Source organism: Hylobates moloch, unplaced genomic scaffold (genome assembly GCF_009828535.3).
Source record: "Hylobates moloch isolate HMO894 unplaced genomic scaffold, HMol_V3 SCAFFOLD_11, whole genome shotgun sequence".
NCBI lineage: Eukaryota > Metazoa > Chordata > Mammalia > Primates > Hylobatidae > Hylobates > Hylobates moloch.
Window position 1 is genome coordinate 38,619,426 of NW_026652286.1, and position 23,321 is coordinate 38,642,746.

At 40.9% G+C, this 23,321-nt stretch overlaps 1 protein-coding gene across 4 annotated transcripts in view; it reads left to right on the top strand.

The window, feature by feature from the left end:
• DENND5A (DENN domain containing 5A) overlaps window positions 1-23,321 on the top strand; it is a 76,436-nt gene that overhangs the window by 32,374 nt on the left and 20,741 nt on the right. For all 4 annotated transcript variants that reach the window (XM_058446199.1, XM_032166649.3, XM_032166651.2 and 1 more), the window contains exons 5-11: window positions 412-729; window positions 2,422-2,637; window positions 3,149-3,383; window positions 10,701-10,851; window positions 11,526-11,619; window positions 16,054-16,185; window positions 21,438-21,590. In XM_058446199.1, the coding sequence (XP_058302182.1) occupies window positions 412-729; window positions 2,422-2,637; window positions 3,149-3,383; window positions 10,701-10,851; window positions 11,526-11,619; window positions 16,054-16,185; window positions 21,438-21,590 (1,299 nt within the window). The remainder of the gene's footprint in view (window positions 1-411; window positions 730-2,421; window positions 2,638-3,148; window positions 3,384-10,700; window positions 10,852-11,525; window positions 11,620-16,053; window positions 16,186-21,437; window positions 21,591-23,321) is intronic.

The window sequence follows — 23,321 nt, forward strand, 5'->3', positions numbered from 1 at the left end:
GCCTCCCAGAGTGTTGGCATTGCAGATGTGAGCCACTGCGCCTGGCCTTTACCAAACATTTAATGAGTGTTTACCATGTATGAGACTGTGTTTGATGCTAAACATCTGTGATATAATAAAATCTTCACCACTCTAACATAAATTGTTTATCTCTTTATCTCCATTTTACAGCTAAGGAAATAGAATCAGAAAGGTTAAGTAACTTTCCTAAGGTCACACAACGAGAATGTGGCAGGGTAAAATTGGAACTCAAGTCTGTCTTATTTCTGAGCCCTATCTTCCTTATACCATATCTCAAATATAGCCATTTCAGGTGTTTTGTTTTTGCCCTCTTGTTCACTAACCTTTCTAAAACTTCTTCCCGTAATGCTCTGGAGTTATTCATACTCCTCATCCTGTTTTGACTTCCAGGCTAACCTCTGCTTTGTGGACATTGACAACCACTTCATTGAGTTGCCAGAGGACTTGCCACAGTTTCCCAACAAATTGGAGTTTGTCCAGGAAGTCTCTGAGATTCTCATGGCATTTGGAATTCCCCCTGAAGGGAATCTTCATTGCAGTGAGAGTGCCTCCAAGCTGAAGAGGCTTCGGGCCTCTGAGCTTGTCTCAGACAAGAGAAATGGGAACATTGCTGGCTCCCCTTTGCATTCCTATGAGCTTCTTAAGGAGAATGAAACTATTGCCCGGCTGCAAGCCTTGGTCAAGAGGACTGGGGTGAGCCTGGAAAAGGTAAGATGTGTATATGAGTCTGTGACACGTGTAATCTGTGCTAGGGTGCTGTCCTGGTGAAGTAAGGTATGGGACGAGAAAGCACCCAGTTCTGGACAACTCATATTTGTGAGCAGTGAAAGAATGTTCTGTATGGGGGACTCTGAATTCCATCTGGCGGATGTTATTCTAGTAAATGTTACTTTAATCTAAATCTGGGTAGCTTCCCCTTTGAACATCAGGGAGAGTCTGCTATCATTCTATGTGAACACTACAGCACAGTGATTGGAGAGAGCATGATAGTAATCTTAGTGTTCAGACCTCTTTTTTTTTTGAGACAGGTTCTTACTCTGTCACTCAGGCTGGAGTGTGGTGGCGTGGTCACGGCTCACTGTAGCCTCAATCTCCTGGGCTCAGGTGATCCTCCTGCCTCAGCCTCTCAAGTAGCTGGGACCACACGTGCATGCCACCACACCCAGTTAATTTTTTTTTTTTTGTAGAGACAGGGTCTCACTATGTTGCTCAGCTAGTCTCAAACTTCTGGGCTCAAGCAGTCCTCCAGCCTTGGCCTGCCAAAGTGGTGGGATTATAAGTGTGAGCCACCATGCCAGGCCCAGATCTCTTTTAGATCCATTGCCCTTTGAGTTTCACAGCAACCTAAGGCAGATAGAACAGGTTTTATAGCCAAAGAAACCAAGGTTTAGAGAGCCTAAGTGTTCTGCCTAGGATTAAATGCCTAATACGTAGCTGAGCTGAGTCTAGAATCTAGTCCTCTTGAATTCTCACTGTTAAATTACTTTCATAAGTTACTTATAAACCAATGGGCCAATGTAATAATCTTGTTGGGCTGTTTTTTAGTGAAATATTTCATTTTTTCTGCTTTAGTGGAGCAGATTTTTTTTTGCTTAGTAGAGTAGATATTTTTCAAAAATCATGGGCAGTTAAAGAGGAACAGAAATATTTGGTGAGATTAAAAAGGTTTTTTGGGCTGGATGCGGTGGCTCACGCCTGTAATCCCAGCACTTTGGGAGGCTGAGGTGGGAGGATCACCTGAGGTTAGGAGTTCGAGACCAGTCTGACCAACATGGTGAAACCCCATCTCTACTAAAAATACAAAATCAGCCGGGCATGGTGGCGCATGCCTGTAATCCCAGCTACTGGGGAGGGTGAGGTAGGAGAATCACTTGAACCTGGGAGGCGGTGAGCCGAGGTGGTGCCATTGCACTCCAGCCTGGGCAACAAGAGTGAAACTCTGTCTCAAAAAAAAAAAAAAAAAAAAAAAAGAAAGGTTTTTTTTGCAGAAAGAAGGAAAGTGATATGAGGGAAAACAAAAAATCAAGAGAGCCAGAATTTAACCTTGTTGCTTTGTTAAATTGACCTCCCACATTCCTTCCTTTCTCCCTGACCTTTGAGATAATTAGCACCTTTTCTTTCATGGCAGAATCTCTCTCTGCCCATAAAGATCTTATCTCCACTTTCATTGAGTTGTTGGATATCTTTAAGTGAAACTATTTGACTTTTCTCTCCTCCGTGTCTGAGTCCCTTTCCTTTTATTTATTTATTTTTTCCAGTTTTTCCTCTTTTGTTCTCATCATTTGCTGCTAAGTAAATGAGCACTGTAAAAAAAAATCAGATAAAAACATCAGAAATTGCATTCCTTGGGTTAAAAGGAAAAAGTGTATGTGTTCTCAACTGCTTTTTCTTTTTTTGTAGTTGGAAGTACGTGAAGACCCCAGCAGCAATAAGGATCTCAAAGTTCAGTGTGATGAAGAAGAACTCAGGATTTACCAGCTAAACATTCAGATCCGGGAAGTTTTTGCAAATCGTTTCACTCAGATGTTTGCAGATTATGAGGTGTTTGTCATCCAACCCAGCCAGGATAAGGAATCCTGGTTTACCAACAGGGAGCAAATGCAAAACTTTGATAAAGTGAGTGTAATCCTGCTTGGGAGGTGGTGAGAAATGAGAACTTGCCAGTTATGTCTTGAAGAAATAATGGAAAATTACTCGAAGAAGTAATGGAAGATTATTATATGCTGGAAACAAGTTTATGGTCCATTTGATGTTGGTCCATTTGATGTTGATAAAATAGGTCTTGTTGCTTATGAATAGATGTGTTGATTATTATTATCAGATGATTTACCTTCAGCCAAAGGGATCTCTTAAGGCAAAGATATACATGTAGAGTGAACATCAGGATTCTGGGAAGATTGGTTGACTCAATAGGTTACCCAAGTGAGTTTGTTCCAGTGTCAAAGTTTCAAGATATCTGAACTTACATGAGTGGTTTTTGTTTTTTTTTTTTAAATGTAGAGATTTTGCAGCTTGGTTTTCTTAAAGACCTAGGCAGCTTCAGAGAATAATTAACCTACTGGATCCCTTGGGCACATTGACATTACCCTTTTCCTTGTCAATTACTGCTTCTTTTTGGTCCCACCAGGCATCTTTTCTGTCAGATCAGCCTGAGCCCTACCTGCCCTTCCTCTCAAGATTCCTAGAGACTCAGATGTTTGCATCTTTTATTGACAACAAAATAATGTGTCATGATGATGATGATAAAGACCCTGTGCTCCGGGTATTTGATTCCCGAGTTGACAAGATCAGGCTGTTGAATGTCCGGACACCTACTCTCCGTACATCCATGTACCAGAAGTGTACCACTGTGGATGAAGCAGGTAAGGCCTCCTTGGAACTGTACATTCTAGCCTCTTGGATTATGTCATTAACATGTCCCTTTTCCTAAATATGCCAGCCTCTTTATATTTCTGCCTTTGTGTATGTGGTTCCCATTGCCTGCAGTCTTCTTCGTTGTTTTTTTTTTTCTTCTTTTTTTGCCTGGTTATCTTCTTCTCATCCTTTAACACTGTTAGTTAGGAATGGATCTCATTGTATGTAGTAGAGACCCTAATCAGCAGTGGGTTAAACAAATAGGGGGTTATTTTTCTTATATTAGCAAGAAGTACACAATTGGTGGTTGCTGGTGTTGGCTCAGCTGCTCAACGATGTAATCAAGAACTGAGATTCTGTCTTTTTATTCAGTGAATCCTTGTTGTTGGCTTTTATGGTCATACTGTTGCCTCATTTTTTTTTTTTTTTAAAGGATGTCAATGAAAGCCTCATGGTTACAGAAGCTCTTTCTTTTCTGCCCTTTTTTCTGCGTGTGTGACAGAGTCTCTCTCTGTCACCCAGGCTAAAATGCAGTGGTGTGAACATAGCTCACTGCAACTTTGAACTCTTGGGCTCAAGTGTTTCTCTTGCCTCAGCCTCCCAAGCAACTAGGACTACAGGCATGTGCTCCCACGCCTGGCTAATTAAAAAAAAATTTTTTTTTGTAGAGACAGGGTTTTGCTATGCTCCATCTGGTCTTGAATTTTTGCGTTCAAGTAATCCTCCTGTCTTGGCCTCCCAAAGTGTTGGCATTACTCACATGAACCACCACACCCAGCCCCAGCCCCAGAAGCTTTTCATATTCACATTTGAGGCAAGAAGAGGGGAAGGTTGATGCCAGCTATATTTGCCATTCCACCTTTTTTTTTCTTTATTTTATTTTATTTTATTATTATTATTTTTTGAGACAGGGTCTCACTTGGTTGCCTAGGCTAGAGGGTAGTGGTGCGATTATGGCTCACCACAGCCTTGACTTCCTAGGCTCAAGCAATTCTCTCACCTCAGCCTCCCATGTAGCTAGGACTACAGGCGCATACCACCATACCCGGCTAATTTTTTATATTTTGTAGAGACAGAGTCTCACCATGTTGCCCAGGCTGGCCTCAAACTCTTGGGCTCAAGCAGTCCTCCCACCTCTGCATTCCAAAGTGCTAGGATTATAGGCGTGAGCCACTGTGCCCAGCCTATTTTTCCCACTTTTATCAGAAAGCAAAAGCTTTCCCAGAAATTTCTAACAACTTTCATTGTCTCATAGGCCAAAATCATATTATATGATCACCCTCAAGTGCATGGGAAGCTGTGAAAGTAAACATTGAACTGGGTATAATGTTACCCTGAACAGTATGAAGGTCTATAAGCAAGAAAGAAGGGATGAATGAATTATGAGTAAGCAGTTGATGGTATTTGCCACACAAACCTAGCAGATATGTTTCCTTCTCTATGAAGCCTTCTCTGATGCCCCCAGACTGAGTCAGTTGATCTTCCTCTGTGTTCCTGTGGTGTTTTGTGCATGCTTTTAATCAATAATCTCTACTTTTTCTAGCTATCATTATTAGGGAACAACTTAAGGACAGAGATTGTATTTACTCATTTTCTTACCCCCATTCTTCTGGCATTGTGCCCAGCACGTAGGGATGTTATAATCTACACAAATGATTGAACATGTCCTTTTGTTTAGAGGACTCCTCTACATCAGTTTAGCTAGAGAATGGTTTTAGCTTGAAGTACTAGATTAAGTAGTGTGTTCACTTCCTGCAGGATGTTCAGTGTCCTTGTTAACACATTTTTGTATATTTTGGTCATTCATTTGCTGCATTTTATAACTACCTACCAGATGCCGAACGTATGGCAAGTCTTCAAGAAATATTTGCCAAATGAATAAATATGCCAGGCTTGTTTCTAGGCTTTGAAGATATAACTGCTGACAGTTTAGACAAAGTCTTGCATTTTCTAGTTCAAAGTCTTACATTTTCTAGTTCAGGAACCTATGTTCTAACTGAGTTAAAGTAGTCTAATTGCATGGAGAACTTGTCCTCAAGCCTTTGCCAAAAGGACTGTCATCTTAATGAGGGTCCTGGAACAGGAGTGAAAGGTAAAGAGAGAAGACTAGAAAATGTAAGGGAGACGTGATTTTGATTTGTGTGTGCCTAATTTCTCTTAACAGTGTGTTTTTGAGAACAGAATCTTTTATTTTGATGAGGCCCAATTTATCAGTTGGATTATGCTTTTATTGTATCTAAGACATTTTTGCCCTACCAAGGTCACATAGAGATTTTCTCCTGTATTTCACTGTAGAAGTTTTAGAGTTTTAGGTTTTACGTTCAGGTCTCTGATCCATTTCAAGTTAATTTTGTAAGTAGTATAAGTTATGGGTCCATTTTTTTTCATATAGATATTCATCTATTGAAAAGACCATCCTTTCTCTAATGAATTGCCTTTTTGCTTTTGTCAAAATGTTATTAGTCTGTATATGTGTTTGTCTGCTTCGGATTCTCTGTTCTGTTTCATTGATCTGTTGGTCTACATTTATACCAATATCACACTGTCTTGATTACTGTAGCTTACATTAAATGATTACTGTAGCTTAATATAAATCTTGAAATCAAGTAGTGTTAATCTTCTAACTTTGTTCTTCTTTTCAAAGTTGTTTTGGCTATTCTGGGTTCTTTGTATTTCCATACATATTTAGAGTCAACTTGCCAACTTCTGCAAAGAAACCTTCTAAGATTTTGATTGATATTTGACATCCTAACAGTACCAAGTCTTTTGATCCATTAACATGGCATATCTTTCCATTTATTTAGGTCATCTTTAATTTTTCTCAATAGCATTATGTGCTTTTCAGGGTACAGGTTTTATATGTCTTATCAGATTTTTCCCTAAGTAGTTCATATTTTTTGGTGTTATTTTAAATTGTTTTGTGTTATATAAATTTGGTGCTATTGTATTGCTTTCTTAATTTTAATTTCTGATTGTTCATTGCTAGTATATAGAACTATAATAGTATTTTGTATGTTTAAATTGTGTCCTGCAACCATACTAAACTAACTTTTAATAGCTTTTTTGTACATCCATCAGATTTTCCACATAGACAGTCACATAACCTGTGAATAATGATAGTTTTACTTTTCCTTTCCACCACCCTTGGATGCCTTTTATTTCTTTTCCTTTTCTTTTTCTTCCTCTTATTTTTTTTTTTTTTCTGTGTTACACTGGCTAGAACCTCTAGTACGAAGTCAAATAGAAGTGGTGAGAGTGGGCATCTTATTCCTATAAGTTTTTCATAGATAACCTTTAGCAGTTAAGGATCTTACTAGTTTGTTCAGAGTTTTTATCTGAGGTGGATGTTGAATTTTGTCAAATGCTTTTTCTGTATCTACCGAGGTATATGGTTTTTAGCTTTAGTTTGTTAATATGGTGAATTATATTGATTTTTTCTTTTTTTGTTGTTTTAATGGTGATGGGGTCTCGCTCTGTTGCTCAGGCTAGAGTGCAGTGGTGTGGCCATGGTTTTCTGTAACTTTGAACTAGTGGGCTGAAGGGATCCTCTCGTCTTAGCTTCCCAAGTAGCTAGGACAATAGATGTGTGCCGCCATGCCTGGCTAATTTTTAATTTTTTTTCTAAAAAAAAAAAAAAAAACCTTCTTTATTCAGAGTAATATTCTTTACTGTGAAATCTATTTTGTCTGTTATTAATAACTACTCCAGCTTTCTTTTGACTAGTGCTAACAGGGCATATCTTTTTCATTATTTTACTTTTAATCTATTTGTGTCTTTATATTTAAAGGGTATTTATTGTAGGCAGCATGTAATTGGGTTTTGCATTTTTATTGAATTTGACAGTTTCAGATTTTTAATTGAGGTCTTTAGACCATGTACATTTAATGTGATTATTGATATTGCTGGGTTTAAGCCTGTCATTTTGCTGTTTGTTTTCTATTTGTCCCATCTGTTCTTTGTTCCCTTTTCTTCTTTTTCTGCCCTCTTGTGTACTAATTGAATATTTTCAATTTTTTTTCTTTTTTTTTTTTTTTTTGAGACGGAGTCTTGCTCTGTTGCCCAGGCTGGAGTGCAGTGGCGGGATCTAGGCTCACTGCAACCTCCGCCTTCCGTTCATGCCATTCTCTTGCCTCAGCCTCCCGAGTAGCTGGGACTATAGGTGCCTGCCGCTGCGCCCAGCTAATTTTTTGTATTTTTAGTAGAGACGGGGTTTCACCGTGGTCTCGATCTCCTGACCTTGTGATCCGCCCGCCTTGGCCTCCCAAAGCGTTGGGATTACAGGCGTGAGCCACCGTGCCCGGCCTTTCAATTTTTTTTATGATTTCATTTTATCTACTTTGTTGGTTTACTAGCTATAACTTGTGTTATTTTAGCAGTTGCTTTAGGATTTATAGTACACATTTAACTTATCACAGTCTACTTTTAGGTGGTACAATATCACTTTCCACATAGTATAAGAACTGTACAGAACTGCCAGGCACAGTCATGTGCACCCGTAGTCCCAGCTGCTTGGGAGGCTGAAGGGGGAGGGTTGCCTGAGCCCAGGAGTTTGAGTCCAACTTGGATCACATGATGAGACCCTGTCTCTAAACAACAGCAAAAAAGAACTTCACAAAACTCGATTTCCATTTCTCTCTTCCTAGCCTACGTGCTATTGTCATTTATTTTACTTTTACGTATATCGTAAACCTAACACTACATGATCATTTTTGTTTCATTTTTGTTTAAACAGTCAATTACCTTTTAAAGAGATTTGAATAATAAGTACAAAATCTAATACATTAACTGTGTAGTTAGCATTTCTGGTGCTCTTCTTTCTTTTCTGTAGATCCATACTTCCATCTGGTATTATTTTCCTACTGCCAGAAAGACTTCCTTTAACATTTCTTGTAGTGTAGATCTGCTGGTGATGAATTCTTTCAGCTTTTGTAATTCTTTTGTCTTTGAAAGGTATTTTCCCTGAGTATAGGTTAATAGTTTTTTTCTTTCTGTACTCTAAAGTTGTTGCTCCAGGCCAGGCGCGGTGGCTCATGCCTGTAATCCCAGCACTTTGGGAGTCTGAGGTGGGCAGAACACTTGAGGTCAGGAGTTTGAGACCAGCCTGGCCAACATGGTGAAACCCTGTTGCTACTAAACATACAAAAAAAAAAAAAAATTAGCCAGTCATGATAGTACGTGCTTGTAGTCCAAGCTACTCAAGAGGCTGAGGCACAAGAATCGCTTGAACCTGGAAGGTGGAGGTTGTAGTGAGCCAAGATTGCACCACTGCACTCTTGCCTGGGTGACAGAATGAGACCCTGTCTCAAAAAAAATAAAATAAAAAAAAGATGTCGCTCCTCTGTCTTCTCACTTTGTAATTAGTTTGTTCTCATGCTGCTATGAAGAAATACCCAAGACTGGGTAATTTATAAAGGAAAGAAGTTTAATTGACTCAGTTCCGCATGGCTGGGAATGCCTCAAGAAACTTACAAGCATGGTGGAAGGCACCTCTTCACAGCACAGCAGGAGAAAGAATGAGTGCCAGGAGGGCAAATGCTAGATGCTTATAAAACCATCATTATCTATGAGAACTCACTCACTATCGTGAGAACAGCATGAGGGAAACCGCCCCTGTGATTCAATTATCTCCCACCGGGTCCCTCCCACAACACATGGGGATTATTACAGTTCAAGGTGAGATTTGGGTGTGGACATGGAGCCAAACCATATTACACTTCCATTGTTTTCTGATAAGAAATCTGCTGTCATCCTTAATTTTGATCTTTTCTGTATACAAAATGTCTACTTTCTCTAGCAGATTTTCTTTTTATCACTGATTTTGAGCAATTTGATTATGATGTGGCTTTGGTGTAGTTTCCTTCATGATTCTTGTGCTTGCAGCGCATTGTGCTTTTTAGATCTGTGGATTTTTTGTTTACATCAAATTTGTAAAAATTCTGGCCAGTATTTCTTCTAGTAATTTTTCTGTTCTCCCTATCCCTATCTTAGGGACTGCAGTTACACATACGTATAATATCTGGGATTGCATAAAGTTATCCCAGCACCACTGATACTCTTTTAATGGCAACAGTTTTTTCTCTCTCTTTGTGACTTCTTTGGGATCATTTCTGTTGCTATGGCTTCAAGCTCACTCATTTTTTCTCCTGCATTGTTGAGTGTGCTTTTAACCCAGCCCATGTATTTTTCATCTCAGATATTACAGCTTTCATCTTCAGAAGTTTGAGTTCCATGTTTCTAGTTTTTTTGTTGTTGTTGTTATTTGTTTGTTTGTTTTTAAGAGGTTCTGCTTTGTTGCCCAGGCTGGAGTTAGTGTAATTATAGCTCACCGTAACCTTAAACTCCTGGGCTCAAGTGATCTTCTGGCCTCGGCCTCCTGAATAGCTAGGAATAAAGGTGTATGCCACCATGTCTGGCTCTTTTTTTTTTTATTTTTTGAAGAGACGAGGTCTCACTATGTTGCCCAGGCTGGTCTTGAAGTCCTGGCCTTAAATGATACCCTCACTTTGGCCTCCCAAAGTGCTGGTATTACAGGCGCAAGCTACCAGGCCCTGGTAATCTTTGATTAGATGCCAGACACTGTGAATTTTACTATATGAGTCCTGGACACTTCTATATTCCTATAAATATTCTCAATCTTTGTTCTGGGATGTAGTTAAGTTACTTAGAAATAATTTGATTTCTTTGTGTTTTCCTCTGGCAGGACCAGAGCATCCTTTAGGCTGTGATTAATTCTGCACTACTGAGGCAAGACCCTCTGAGTACTTTACTCAGTGCCCCATGAGTGATTAGGTTTTCTAGTCTGGCAGGTGGGGACAGGCATTATTCTCAGCCCTGTGTAAGCATTTTGTATTGTTTCTTCTAATCCTTTCCAGTGATTCTTTCTCCAGCCTTGAGTAGTTTCTTTACTTGCGTGAACTGACCCATTACCCTGCTGAATGCCCTGCAGATCCCCTGGATTCTCTCTCTTCTCTGGTACCATTCATATGAACTCTAGCCACCTTGGTCTCCTTAACTCAGGGAGTCTACCAGTCTGCCTAGAACTGCCCTCCCTGAGCCACAGCCTGGAAGCTTTCTCTAAGCAGTTAGCTGGGATAGTTCTAGGGGTTACCTCATTTGTTACCTGTTTCTCAGGGTCCTGTCCTTCATTGCCTGATGTCCAGTATTCTGAAGTTTATCATTTTATATATTTTGCATGGTTTTTTTCCTATTAGGCAGGAAAATCAGTCCCTTTTACTCTATCTTGGCTGGAAATGGAAGAGTAGCTAGATTCTTAAAGAATGTTTGACTTGATTTATTTGTGTGTGTGTGTGTGTGTTCTCATCCAGAGAAAGCAATTGAGCTGCGTCTGGCAAAAATTGACCATACTGCACTTCACCCACATTTACTTGACATGAAGATTGGACAAGGGAAATATGAGCCGGGCTTCTTCCCAAAGCTGCAGTCTGATGTACTTTCCACTGGGCCAGCCAGCAACAAGTGAGTCAACCCCAGGGATTCACTAATCCAACTCCCTAGCTGTAATAGGGTCATCTTGTATCTGGGCTAGAGCTGTTACCCCAGAAGACCTTGTAATTTTCTGAAGCAGGTATGGAGAAGACCCAGACTATCTAGGTTGTTTGCTTGTTTGAACAAGAAAGTATGTGACAGAATATCTTTCAGTTCTGCCTCCACTATGCAGATTGGGATAGCTCCATATGTCTAGGACTTGCAAAAAGCTGCAGATGGGTTAAAATCATCTCATGCCTGGATCCCATTCAACAGCAAGCTAGCATTGTATTTAATAAATGGCAGTTGAAATAATCAGAGCCTGAACTGAAAAGTAGTTAAGTTAGCAGAATTACTCATTAGTTACTTTTGAAGATGACTGTATCAAAGCCCAGATAGAGTTAAGTGAACATAGTTTTAGATCTATGTCAAGTGTTTGTAGATGTTTCAAGAGAGACATGTTCCATGAGGAGGTATCTCTCTCATGTCCAGTCACTCATCTTTAATCTGCTCTTCCTCGAGGTCTCTGAGCTGTCTCTGGTGACTTCTTGGTCATTTCCTGTGTCCAGCATTGACTCTTAGTCGTTCATGTTCTCTCGTGTTAGTTGACATTGCTTTTTAAGTGAGACATTATTAATTGCCTGCTTTGGTTCTGATTGTGTTAGGTGGACGAAAAGGAATGCCCCTGCCCAGTGGAGGCGGAAAGATCGGCAGAAGCAGCACACAGAACACCTGCGTTTAGATAATGACCAGAGGGAGGTAAGATACCTTAAGAATGACAAGGATGACCTTGCTATCGTGCTATGCACTCCTTCTCTTTCTCATTTCCTGTTCTCTGGTCTGATTCAAATGTCTCAGCAATGACCTCACCATGTAAAGAAGGGTTAATAATAGGTCTAGTTCCTGATATCTAATGCTGGGCCTGGGTTATCACAAATCAGAATGTAGGATGTTTTGCAAATTCCAGCTGGCTACTAACCGTGTTGTAATTTCTCATGCATGATGCTCCCTGGGGAGTTCGATAGGAACCTCAGAAGTTAAGAGTCTGAAACTTGGGAGAAATCCTTTAAAAATTGGTGTGAGTCTTTTTTGTGTGCGTGTGTATATAGGAAAAAAGTTAATTTTTTTAAATTCTTTTTTTGTTTGAGACAGAGTCTCGCTTTTTTTTTTTTTTTTTTGAGACAGAGTCTTGCTCTGTCACCCAGGCTGGAGTGCAGTGGCGCAATCTCGGCTCACTGCAAGCTCCGCCTCCCGGGTTCACGCCATTCTCCTGCCTCAGCCTCTCCGAGTATCTGGGACTACAGGCGCCCGCCACCGCGCCCGGCTAATTTTTTGTATTTTTAGTAGAGACGGGGTTTCACCATGGTCTCGATCTCCTGACCTCGTGATCCGCCCGCCTCGGCCTCCCAAAGTGCTGGGATTACAAGCGTGAGCCACCGCGCCCGGCCCAGAGTCTCGCTTTTATCACCCAGGCTGGAGTGCAGTGGAGCCATCTCGGCTCACTGCAGCCTCCACCTCCTGGGTTCAAGAGATTCCCCTGCCTCAGCCTCTTGAGTAGCTGGAATTACAGGCACCACCACTACGCCCAGCTAATGTCTGTATTTTTTTTTTTTTTTGAGACAGAGTCTCGCTGTCGCCCAGGCTGGAGTGCAGTGGCGCGATTTAGGCTCACTGCAGGCTCCGCCCCCCGGGGTTCACGCCATTCTCCTGCCTCAGCCTCCCGAGTAGCTGGGACTACAGGCGCCCGCCATCTCGCCCGGCTAATTTTTTGTATTTTTAGTAGAGATGGGGTTTCACTGTGTTAGCCAGGATGGTCTCGATCTCCTGACCTTGTGATCCGCCCGCCTCGGCCTCCCAAAGTGCTGGGATTACAGGCGTGAGCCACCGCGCTTGGCCAATTTCTGTATTTTTAGTAGAGACGGGGTTTCACCACGTTGGCCAGGCTGGTCTCAAACACCTGACCTCGGGTAATCTGCCTGCCTCAGCCTCCCAAAGTGCTGGGATTATAGGTGTGAGCTACTGTGCCCAGCCCAGAAAGAAGTTAATTTTGTTAGAGTTTTTTTCCTACTGTTTCTTACCTTAAATTAAAATAGATAATCTTGATTTTTTTTTTCTTCTTCTTCTAAAGACTAAAGGAGAGGAACATTATTATCAGGTACCTGGAAACCCAAGATTCTTGAATTTGCCTCCTGAATCTTCGTTGCTTGTAAGCTGAGTTTCTCAGCTCTACTGTAACTTGCTTCTTAAGTTTCTAGTTATAAACTTCAGGTTGTAGACCCTGCCTTACTTAGTTGCAAAGAAGTTGTGAAAATGAGTGTTAACTTCAGAAACCTATTTCAGTAACTTATCTTTGAGAAAAGACCGTGTAATTTTCATCTTGCACAGAGAGAACCCAAGAAGGCATACTGTTTTCATGTGTCTGGCAGCTCAGTGAATTGGAAAATAAATAACATATTCTCCCTTTGCTATGTTTTTAATGAATAAATTAAAATTGTAAGATATGGTTATGAATTTTCAACTGCTGATTTATAGGATACAGTTGCACTGAGATTTTTTTTTTGTGAGAGTAGCATAAGAAATATTGGTTATTTGTGTTATTTTAAAAGTCTGTCTTCCACCTAACCTCCTCATTACTATTTTCAGCAGTGTTTATTGATCACATTTTCTTGGTCAGAATCACTGAGTGTATTAGTCCGTTTTCATGTTGCTGATAAAGACATACACAAGACTGGGCAATTTACAAAAGAAAGATTTAATGGACTCACAGTTCCACATGGCTGGGGAGGCTTCACAATCATGGTGGACAGCAAGGAGGAGCAAGTCACATCTTACGTGGATGGCAGTGGACAAAGAGAGAGCTTGTGCAGGGAAATTCCCCCTTATAAAACCATCAGATCTCATGAGACATGCACTGTCACGAGAACAGCTCGGGAAAGATCTACCCCGTGACTCAGTTACCTCCCACTGGGTCCCTCCCACAACATGTGGGAATTGTAGGAGCTACAATTCAAGATGAGATTTGAATGGGGTCACAGCCAAACCATATCACTGAGGTATCAAGGAATTCTTTGCTAAAGCAAAAAAAAGAAAAATCACTGAGGTAAACACTTTGAAATACAAAGGTGACAAAAGAGGTTAGTCTTGTCCTCAGGGAATACCAGTTGATATAAGGGAGCAAAGTCAGATAGAAAGATAACTTCAAGAGAATAAGCTTTTGAAATGACCGTATGAGGAGCAAACCAATGTTTGATTACTGATTAGAGAAAGCAGAGGTTACTTCTACTTGGGGTCATCATCAAGCAAGATGATTTGGAAGAGGAGCAAGCATCTCTTTAAGCCTTAGAGAATGATGGGATTGTTAGAAGAGCTTTTATTTTATTTTGAAATGGGGTCTTACTCTGTCACCCAGGTTGGGGTGCAATGGTGTAATCTTGGCTCACTGCAACCTCTGCCTCCCAGGCTCAGGTGATCCTCCCACCTCAGCCTCTCTAGTAGCTGGGACCACAGACACACGCCACCATTCCCGGCTAATTTTTTTGTTTTTTTTTTTTTTTTGTATTTTTGGTAGAGACAGGGTTTCTTCATGTTGCCCAGGATGGTCTCAAACTTCTGAGCTCAAGTGATCAGCCCCCCAAAGTGCTGGGATTACAGGCGTGAGCCACTGCTCCTGGCTGTTTTTCTTTTTCTTTTTTTTTAATTTTTCATCTCCCTGGAGCTATAAGAAGAGCATTTCAAGTAGAGGACATGGCAGGATCTAAAGTTTGGTGTGTAAATGTGTAAAGGAGGCTGTGGGCAGAATATTTTGGAGGAGGGTGGTATGGAGATAGCTGGCAAGTTTGGAGACAAGTAACAGCAGTCCAAGTAATAGTAACTGGACCCTAACCTTCTGGGGTTGGTAGTAGAGACAGATTAAGGGGCCATAAGATAGAATGGACAGAGTTATGCCACTGGAATAAATATGGGGGGAAGGGAGAAGTTTAAGGTAAAAATGTTGGTTATGAACCTACTGAGAGGATATCAGAGTGCATTTTACTGCATTGATGTGGGTTCTGGGTTAAACAACATATGAAGAAGAATCACAGCACATTATATAAAATAATTGCAGTTGTTGTTTTGAGTGTGCAATCTTATTTTCCAGGCCTTAATTTTATACTTTATGATAGAAAGGGTAGATATCTTTGATATGAGCCGAGGAGTTAAATTCCTCTCAGCTTGGTGGGGGAAATTATTTTCTCAATGTTACTCAGAGATTTGAGATTTGCTGTAGTCATGTGTTTTTGACTCTTGTATCTTTTTTTAATTTAATTTAATTAATTAATTTATTTATTTATTTTTGCGATAGAGTCTCGCTCTGTTGCTCAGGAGTGCAGTGGTGCGATCTCAGCTCACCAGCTCACCACAACCTCCACCTCCCGAGTTCAAGCGATTCTCCTGCCTCAGCCTCCCGAGTAGCTGGGATTATGGGCATGCACCACCACACCTGGCTAATTTTTATATTTTTAGTAAAGATGGAGTTTCACTATGTTGGCCAGGCTGGTCTTGAACTCCTGACCTTGTGATCCGTCCACCTCAGCCTCCCAAAGTGCTGGGATTACAGGCGTGAGCCACTGTGCCCTGCCTGATTGTTGTTATCTTTAAATCAAAGGTAATTATACCATTCAGGGAGTGCTTTACATCAGCTAAAACAAAAACCATCATCTCAGTTTTTCCCTTTAATACAATAATTAAATTAAAAATTTAAATTAAACTATCTGAGCCTAGAAAGAGGCAGCTAAGAAAGTGTGAGAAAATAAGCTGGGCACGGTGGCTCATGCCTGTAATCTCAGTACTTTGGGAGACTGAGGCAGATGGATCACCAGGTCAGGAGATAAAGACCATTCTGGCCAACGTGGTGAAACCCTGTCTCTACTAAAATACAAAAAATTAGCTGGGCGTGGTGGCGTGCGCCTGTAGTCCCAGCCACTTAGGAGGCTGAGGCAGGAGGATCGCTTGAGCCTGGGAGGTGGAGGTTGCAGCGAGCTGAGATCGCGCCACTGCACTCCAGCCTGGCGACAGAGCAAGATTCGTCTCAAAAAAAAAAAAAAAAAAAAAAAAAGTGAGAAAATAATGCCCTCTTCAGGCACCCATCAGTACTGCTGACCTTTGGTTTATGTACATGGACACAAAGGGTCTTTATTTTTCTGTTTGATATAGAAATACATCCAGGAAGCCAGGACTATGGGCAGCACTATCCGCCAGCCCAAACTGTCCAACCTCTCTCCATCAGTGATTGCCCAGACCAATTGGAAGTTTGTAGAGGGCCTGCTGAAGGAATGCCGCAATAAGGTAAGCTGTGGACATCTCTGTATGTGTGCTATTTCTGTTAGCAGCCAAGGTAAGACCAAGGATTGGCTCTGACCACTCCCTCTGGATTTTAAAAATACTGTTGGCTGGGCGTGATGGCTCATGCCTGTAATCCCAACACTTTGGGAGACCATGGCAGGAGGATTGCTTGAGCCCAGGAGTTCAAGACCAACTTGGAGAATGTAGTGAGCCCCTGTCTTTACAAAAGTATTAAGATGGGCATGGTGGCACACACCTGTAGTCCCAGATACTTGGGAGGTTGAAGTGGGAGGATTGCTTGAACCTGGGAAGTCAAGGCTACAGTGAGCTATGATGGCACCATTGCACTCCTGCCTGGGCAACAGAGCGAGACTCTGTCTTAAAAAAAAAAATCGTTAATATAATGAGACAGTACTAATGTTAAAATCCTGTTAATTTGAAATTGGGTGTATTTGTTTTAAATAAAATATACCATTAATTGAGAGTATGCATGCTTTGCTTGATAAAAACTTAATGTATATTCTATAAAAATGAACAACAAGCCGGGCGCAGGGGCTCACTTCTGTAATCCCAGCACTTTGGGAGGCTGAGGCAGGCAGATCATGAGGTCAGGAGTTCAAGACCAGCCTGGCCAACATGGTGAAACCCCGTCTCTACTAAAGACACAAAAAATTTAGCCAGGCATGGTGGCATGCACCTGTAATCCCAGCTACTTGGGAGACTGAGGCAGGAGAATCTCTTGAACCCGGGAGGCGGAGGTTGCATTGAGCCGAGGTCGCGCCATTGCACTCCAGCCTGGGCGACAGGGCAAGACTCCATCTCAAAACAAAAAAAAGAACAACAGAGAGATGTAGTTTTTAATTTAATAAAAAACTTTTTTTAAGACAGGCTCTCACTATATTGCCCAGGCTCGTCTTGAACTCCTGGGCTTAAGTGATCCTTCTACCTCAGCTTCCTGAGTAGCTGGGGTTACAGGCATAGTTTTAAATTTTTGACATTTTACAGTACTTTAAATCAGACTAGTCTTCACTCTAACTTACTTGATTAGTCTTATGTATATGCAAATATTTTTGCCCCTTTATTTTAATCTGATAGCAATGATATATCTAGAAACAGAAATTTACTGGGTACATACTATGTGCCAGGCTAAAATGTGTCATTCAGTTTAAGCTTAGATTGTTTGGATGTTTTTCTCTGTTCTACAAAGACATTCATTCTTAATTTTTAATGTTTTAGTTATGAATTTAAATGTCTTTTCTAATAAAAAGAATCTTTCAACCAAGTCAGCATACCACAATTTTAGGGCAGTTCAACTAACTCAGTCTCTACTACATCCTATTTATTTATCAATGGAATAAAAATAGTCTCCTGCACTTTCAGTTCTAAGTGGTGCCCATTTGAAGTGATATTCATTTATAGGACGAAATAAAATATGCTGTCTCTTGCAGAAGAAATTATTACTGTTTAAAGCTAGATTGGCAGGGCACAGTGGCTCATGCCTGTAATCCCGGCACTTTGGGAGATTGAGGTGGGTGAATCACTCGAGCCCAGAAGTTTGAGGCCAGGCTAAGCAACATGGCAAAACCTCATCTCTACTAAAAAAAAAAAAAAAAAAAAAGGCATAGTGGTGCACACCTTTAGTCCCAGCTACTTTGGTGGCTGAGGTAGGAGGATCATTTGAGCCCTGGAGGTCAAGGCTGCAGAGTGAGACCCTCTCTCAAAAAAAAAGCTGATTAATATATCAGTACTGATATTTTAAATTCAGGTTAAAAAAAAACTCTGGCCAGGCATTGTGGCCAGTGTGTGTGTGTGTGTGTGTGTAAAACTTATGTCAGTTCACTCTGAGTAATTAATATCTGTGATTTTTCTTCCATACAATTTTGTCTCTTCTGCCTTTCTACTATGAAGAACATGGGTGATGCTGCATTTCTGCATTTTTTTTTCTAAGCTGCTGGACTATCATTCTTTTGTTTTTGTTTTGTTTTGTTTTGTTTTTTTTTTGAGATGGAGTCTCACTGTGTCACCCAGGCTGGAGTGTAGTGACACAATCTCGGCTCACTGCAACCTCTGCCTCCCAGGTTCAAGCAATTCTTGTGCCTCAGCCTCCCGAGTGGCTGGGATTACAGGAGTGCACCACCATGCTTGGCTAGCCAATTTTTGTATTTTTAGTAGAGACAGGGTTTCATCATATTGACCAGGCTGGTAGTGAACTCCTGACCTCAAGTGATCTGTCTGCCTCGGCCTCCAAAGTGCTGGGATTACAGGTTTGAGCCACCACAACCGACCTGGACTGTCAAAATTCTTAAGTCATGAGATGCATGACCTGGCTGTGACAACTTCCTATTCCTAGCCAATGATGACTGTGAAATACATATCAATTTTAGACATGTTAATATGTGGGAAAATGTACATATAGAATTGAAGAAATATAGTAATCAGTGTAACATCACAAAGTATTGGCTTGCACATGGGGCAACAGGCTGTTGAAAGTATAAATTGGTATGGTGATTTTGGAAAACAGCATTGTTTAGTAATTCTTCTCCTAGGTATATTCCCTAGAGAAACTTTTGGAGCATGTCCCAAGAGATATGTACAAGAAGTTTACAGCAGCATTCTTTTTTTTTTTTTTTTTTTTTTGAGACGGAGTCTTGCTGTGTCACCCAGGCTGGAGTGCAGTGGCACAATCTTGGCTCACTGCAAGCACCGCCTCCCAGGTTCACGCCATTCTCCTGCCTCAGCCTCTCCAAGTAGCTGGGACTACAGGCGCCCGCCACCACGCCCGGCTAATTTTTTGTATTTTTTTTAGTAGAGACGGGGTTTCACCGTGGTCTCGATCTCCTGACCTCGTGATCCGCCTGCCTCGGCCTCCCAAAGTGCTGGGATTACAAGCGTGAGCCACCACGCCCGGCCCTACAGCGGCATTCTTTTAATAGCCCCAAACTGGAAACAACCAATCAGTTGAGAAAGCCAATCAGTAAGACAATTAATAAATATATTGTGGTATATTCATATGGTGGAATGCTATACAACAATGGAAATGGGTAACAGTTATACACATCAGTGTGGATGAATTTCACAAATATAAACATGAGTGAAAAAGCAAATCATAAGCCAGGAGTATCAGCACACACCTGTAATCCCAGCTACTTGAGAGGCTGAGGTGGGCGGATTGCTTGAGCCTGGGAGTTCAAGCCCAGCCAGGGCAACATGCTAAGACCCAGTCTCTTAAAGAAAAAAAAAAAAAAAATCACAAAAGAAACATGCACGCCTATAGTCCCAGCTACTGTGGGGGCTGAGGTGGGAGGATCAGTTGAGTCTGGGAGGTTGAGGCTACGTGAACCATGATCGAGCCACTGCACTCCAGTCTAGGCAATAGAGAGAGACCCTGTCTTAAAAAAAAAAAAGATACATACAGGCAAACCAAACCATATATTTTAGGGTTAAAAATATAGGTAATAATTTTCTTGCTTTTCTGTAGTTTCGTTGTGTAAGTGATAGCTTCTAGAGTGGGAAGGTGAATGGAAGAGGGCACGTAGGGTGCTTCAAAGGTACAAACAGACAGTATTTATAAATAAAATACTGGCCAGGCACAGTGGCTCATGCCTGTAATCCCAGCACTTTGGGAGGCTGAGGTGGGCAGATCACTTGAGGTCGGGAGTTTGAGACCAGCCTGACCAACATGGAGAAACCCTGTCTCTACTAAAAATACAAAATTAGCCAGGTGTGGTGATGCATGCCGGTAATCCCAGCTACTCGGGAGGCTGAGGCTGGAGAATTGCTTGAACTGGGGAGGCGGAGGTTGCAGTGAGCCGAGATCGTGCCATTGCACTCCAGCCTGGGCAACAAGAGCGAAACTCCATCTCAAAAAAAAAAAAAAAAAGGTACTGGCCTGGCGCTGGTCATAATGATGTAATAGCATATATATATATTATATTTCACAATAAAAAGGTTAAAAACAGTAACAGTGGAAAGAAATATGCCAAAATATTAAGAGTTGTTGCTTCTGAAAAGTAGGATTGGGGTGATTTGTTTTCCGTTTCTTAGATTTTTATATATCACAAATTTATAGCATAGTTAAATCTTACTTTCGAACTTGGACTCAAAGTTCAGGCAGATATGGGTTCAAAGGCCAGATCTATTGCTACTTTGCTGTTTCATTTTGGGATATATATATATATATATAAAATTTAATATAGTGCTATATTAAGTATAGATTTTGGGCAAGTTACTTAAGAGAATTATACTATACTTAAACAGACTATAAATATACTATATTGTTTTATACTACGTTTAAATTTAGTATATTGATTACTATATTTCTCAATTTCCTTATTGGTAAATTGGGAACAATAATAATAGTTACCTCATAGATTGTTAGGAGGCTTAAATGAGGTAATGAAATGCCAAGTACAATGCCTGACACAGTACTTAATAAAAACTGTGATTATCATTATGCAGTGTGTGTTTTCTTGGTTATGATCTTACAATAAGCAGTTGGAAATTTTTATGTAAAATAAATTACCTCCTCAATTTTTGTCCCCTTGACAGTTATTTCAGATATGTTTCTAAGTTGTATGTATGCTCAAAGGTTTGTTTAGTAGGGTCATTTAAGCAGGTGGGAATCAGAGAATGTCAGAGGTGAGCATGACTGAAGGGTTTATTTGTTTCTTTCATAAATGCAAAAACTGAATACAGAGTGATGAAATCACTGGCCAGGAGTCATAAAGATTGCTGTGTTCTTATCCTGTCCTTAACTACTTTTTTTTTTTTTTTGAGACGGAGTGTCGCTCTGTCGCCCAGGCTGGAGTGCAGTGGCGCGATCTCACCTTGCTGCAAGCTATGTCTCCTTGGTTGACGCCATTCTCCTGTTTCAGCCTCCTGAGTAGCTGGGACTACAGGCGCCCGCCACCACACCCAGCTAATTTTTTTGTATTTTTAGTAGAGACGGGGTTTCACCGTGTTAGCCAGGATGGTCTCGATCTCCTGACCTCGTGATCCGCCTGCCTAGGCCTCCCAGAGTGCTGGGATTACAGGTGTGAGCTACCACACCCAGCCTTTCTTAACTACATTTTTAAAGCATGCACTCCCTTATAACCTGACCTATGTGGGTATAAATATATTCTGTGTCTTTGGGGCTAATTCATCCTGTCCTTCCCAGCCCAACAGATGTACTGTGCAGGCTGTCCGAACCCTCTCCGGTTGTATGTAATCCTGCTCACTGTGGTTATTTAATCCTGTTGACTGCTTCCTTGTAGACCAAGAGGATGCTGGTGGAAAAGATGGGCCGAGAAGCTGTGGAGCTAGGGCATGGGGAGGTGAACATCACAGGGGTGGAAGAGAACACCCTGATTGCCAGCCTTTGTGATCTCCTGGAAAGGATCTGGAGTCATGGACTACAAGTGAAACAGGTAATGGATGTCTTGCCTCTCATTGCTGAGCAAATTGTCTTCCTGTTTTCAGTTACTAGCTTTCTCACACTCTTTTTGTCCAGCTGACTGGCTTTGAAGAATGGTGCACAGTACTCTGGAGTGAGATTTGAAATAAACAAATAAATAAATGTGATCCAAACTATTTTCCTTAAAGATAAGCTTTATAAATCTGTGTGTTTGTCAGACTTTTAAAAAGAGGCATCTTTCTTCCTGGGGGTAGAGCTGAAGGCCAACCTGATAGGTCCTGTTTGGCAGCTGGCCCTAGTCTAGAGATAGACCAGAAAGAGAGAAGTTGGAGCTCAGGAAGTACCAATCATACACTAAAGGTTCTTCACTAATCATATATTCACAGTGGGAAAAAAGTCTGTCATTAACATTTCTTTTGTATGCAGATGGTTTAACTAAACATTTGAGAGAAGGCCTCAGGAAGTTGAGTAAGTTTGATTTTTCCACTTAATACCCAGAGAATTTCCTTATTTCAAAATACTCTGTTTTCAATTGGTAGTCAAGATAGATACGTTTTATTTTTATGTATTTTTAAATTTGAAAATAACTTGAAATATTTTGAAAAGAAGTTTTATCATGGAAAATTTAGAAAATACATATTAGTATCCATTAGTATTTCTCAAGGGCCTACTATGTCAGGTACTGTTGTAGGCACTAGAAATACCTCAGTGAACAAAAAAGACCAAGATCTCTTGACTTCCTGTGTCATTCTAATGGGTATAGCAACAATCTTCCACACATGTTCTTCAGAGCATTCTTCTGTGTACGTATGCCCATGCGTATATAGCTATATATTTAAAAACCCAATGGAACCACAATGAGATACTATTTCACATCCACTGGAGTAGTTAAAATAAGTAACAAGTGTTAAGGATGTGGAGAAATGGGAACTTTCGTACATTGCTGATGGGAATGTAAAATGGTGCAGCCACTTTGGAAAACAGTCTGGCAGTTCCTCAAAATGTTAAACAGTTCTTATATGACCTTAGCAAGCCCACTTCTAGACACATACTCAAGATAAGTGAAAACATATGTCTACAGAAAAACTTGTATACAAATGTTCATAGCAGGCCTGGCGTAGTGGCTCACACCTGTAATCCCAGCATTTTGGGAGGTCAAGACAGGTGGATCACTTGAGGTCAGGAGTTTGAGACCAGCCTGATCAACATGGTGAAACCCCATCTCTACCAAAAATACAAAATTAGCCAGGTGGTGGTGCATGCCTGTAATCCCAGCTACTTGGGAGGCTGAGGCAGGAGAATCGCTTGAACCCGGGAGGCAGAGGTTGCAGTGAGCCAAGACTGCACCGTTGCACTCCAGCCTAGGCAAAAAGAGTGAAACTCTGTCTCAACAACAACAACAACGAAAAAGTTCATAGCATTAGTCATAATAGCGTCATCATATGAGGCTTTTATGACCCACATATTTATCAGCTGATGAGTGGGTGACCTATATTTGGTATATCCATACATTGGAATATTATTGAGCAATAAAGGGAATAAAGTACCTACATGTGGTACAACATGGATGAACTCTGAAAACATACTAAGTGAAAGAAGCCAGACACAAAAGGCCACAGATTGTATGATCTCATTTATACAAAATGTCTAAAATAGGCAAATCCATAGACAGAAAGTAGATTAAGGGTTGCCAGAGGCTAGAGGAAGGGAGCAATGGGAAGTGACTACTAATGCATATGGAGTG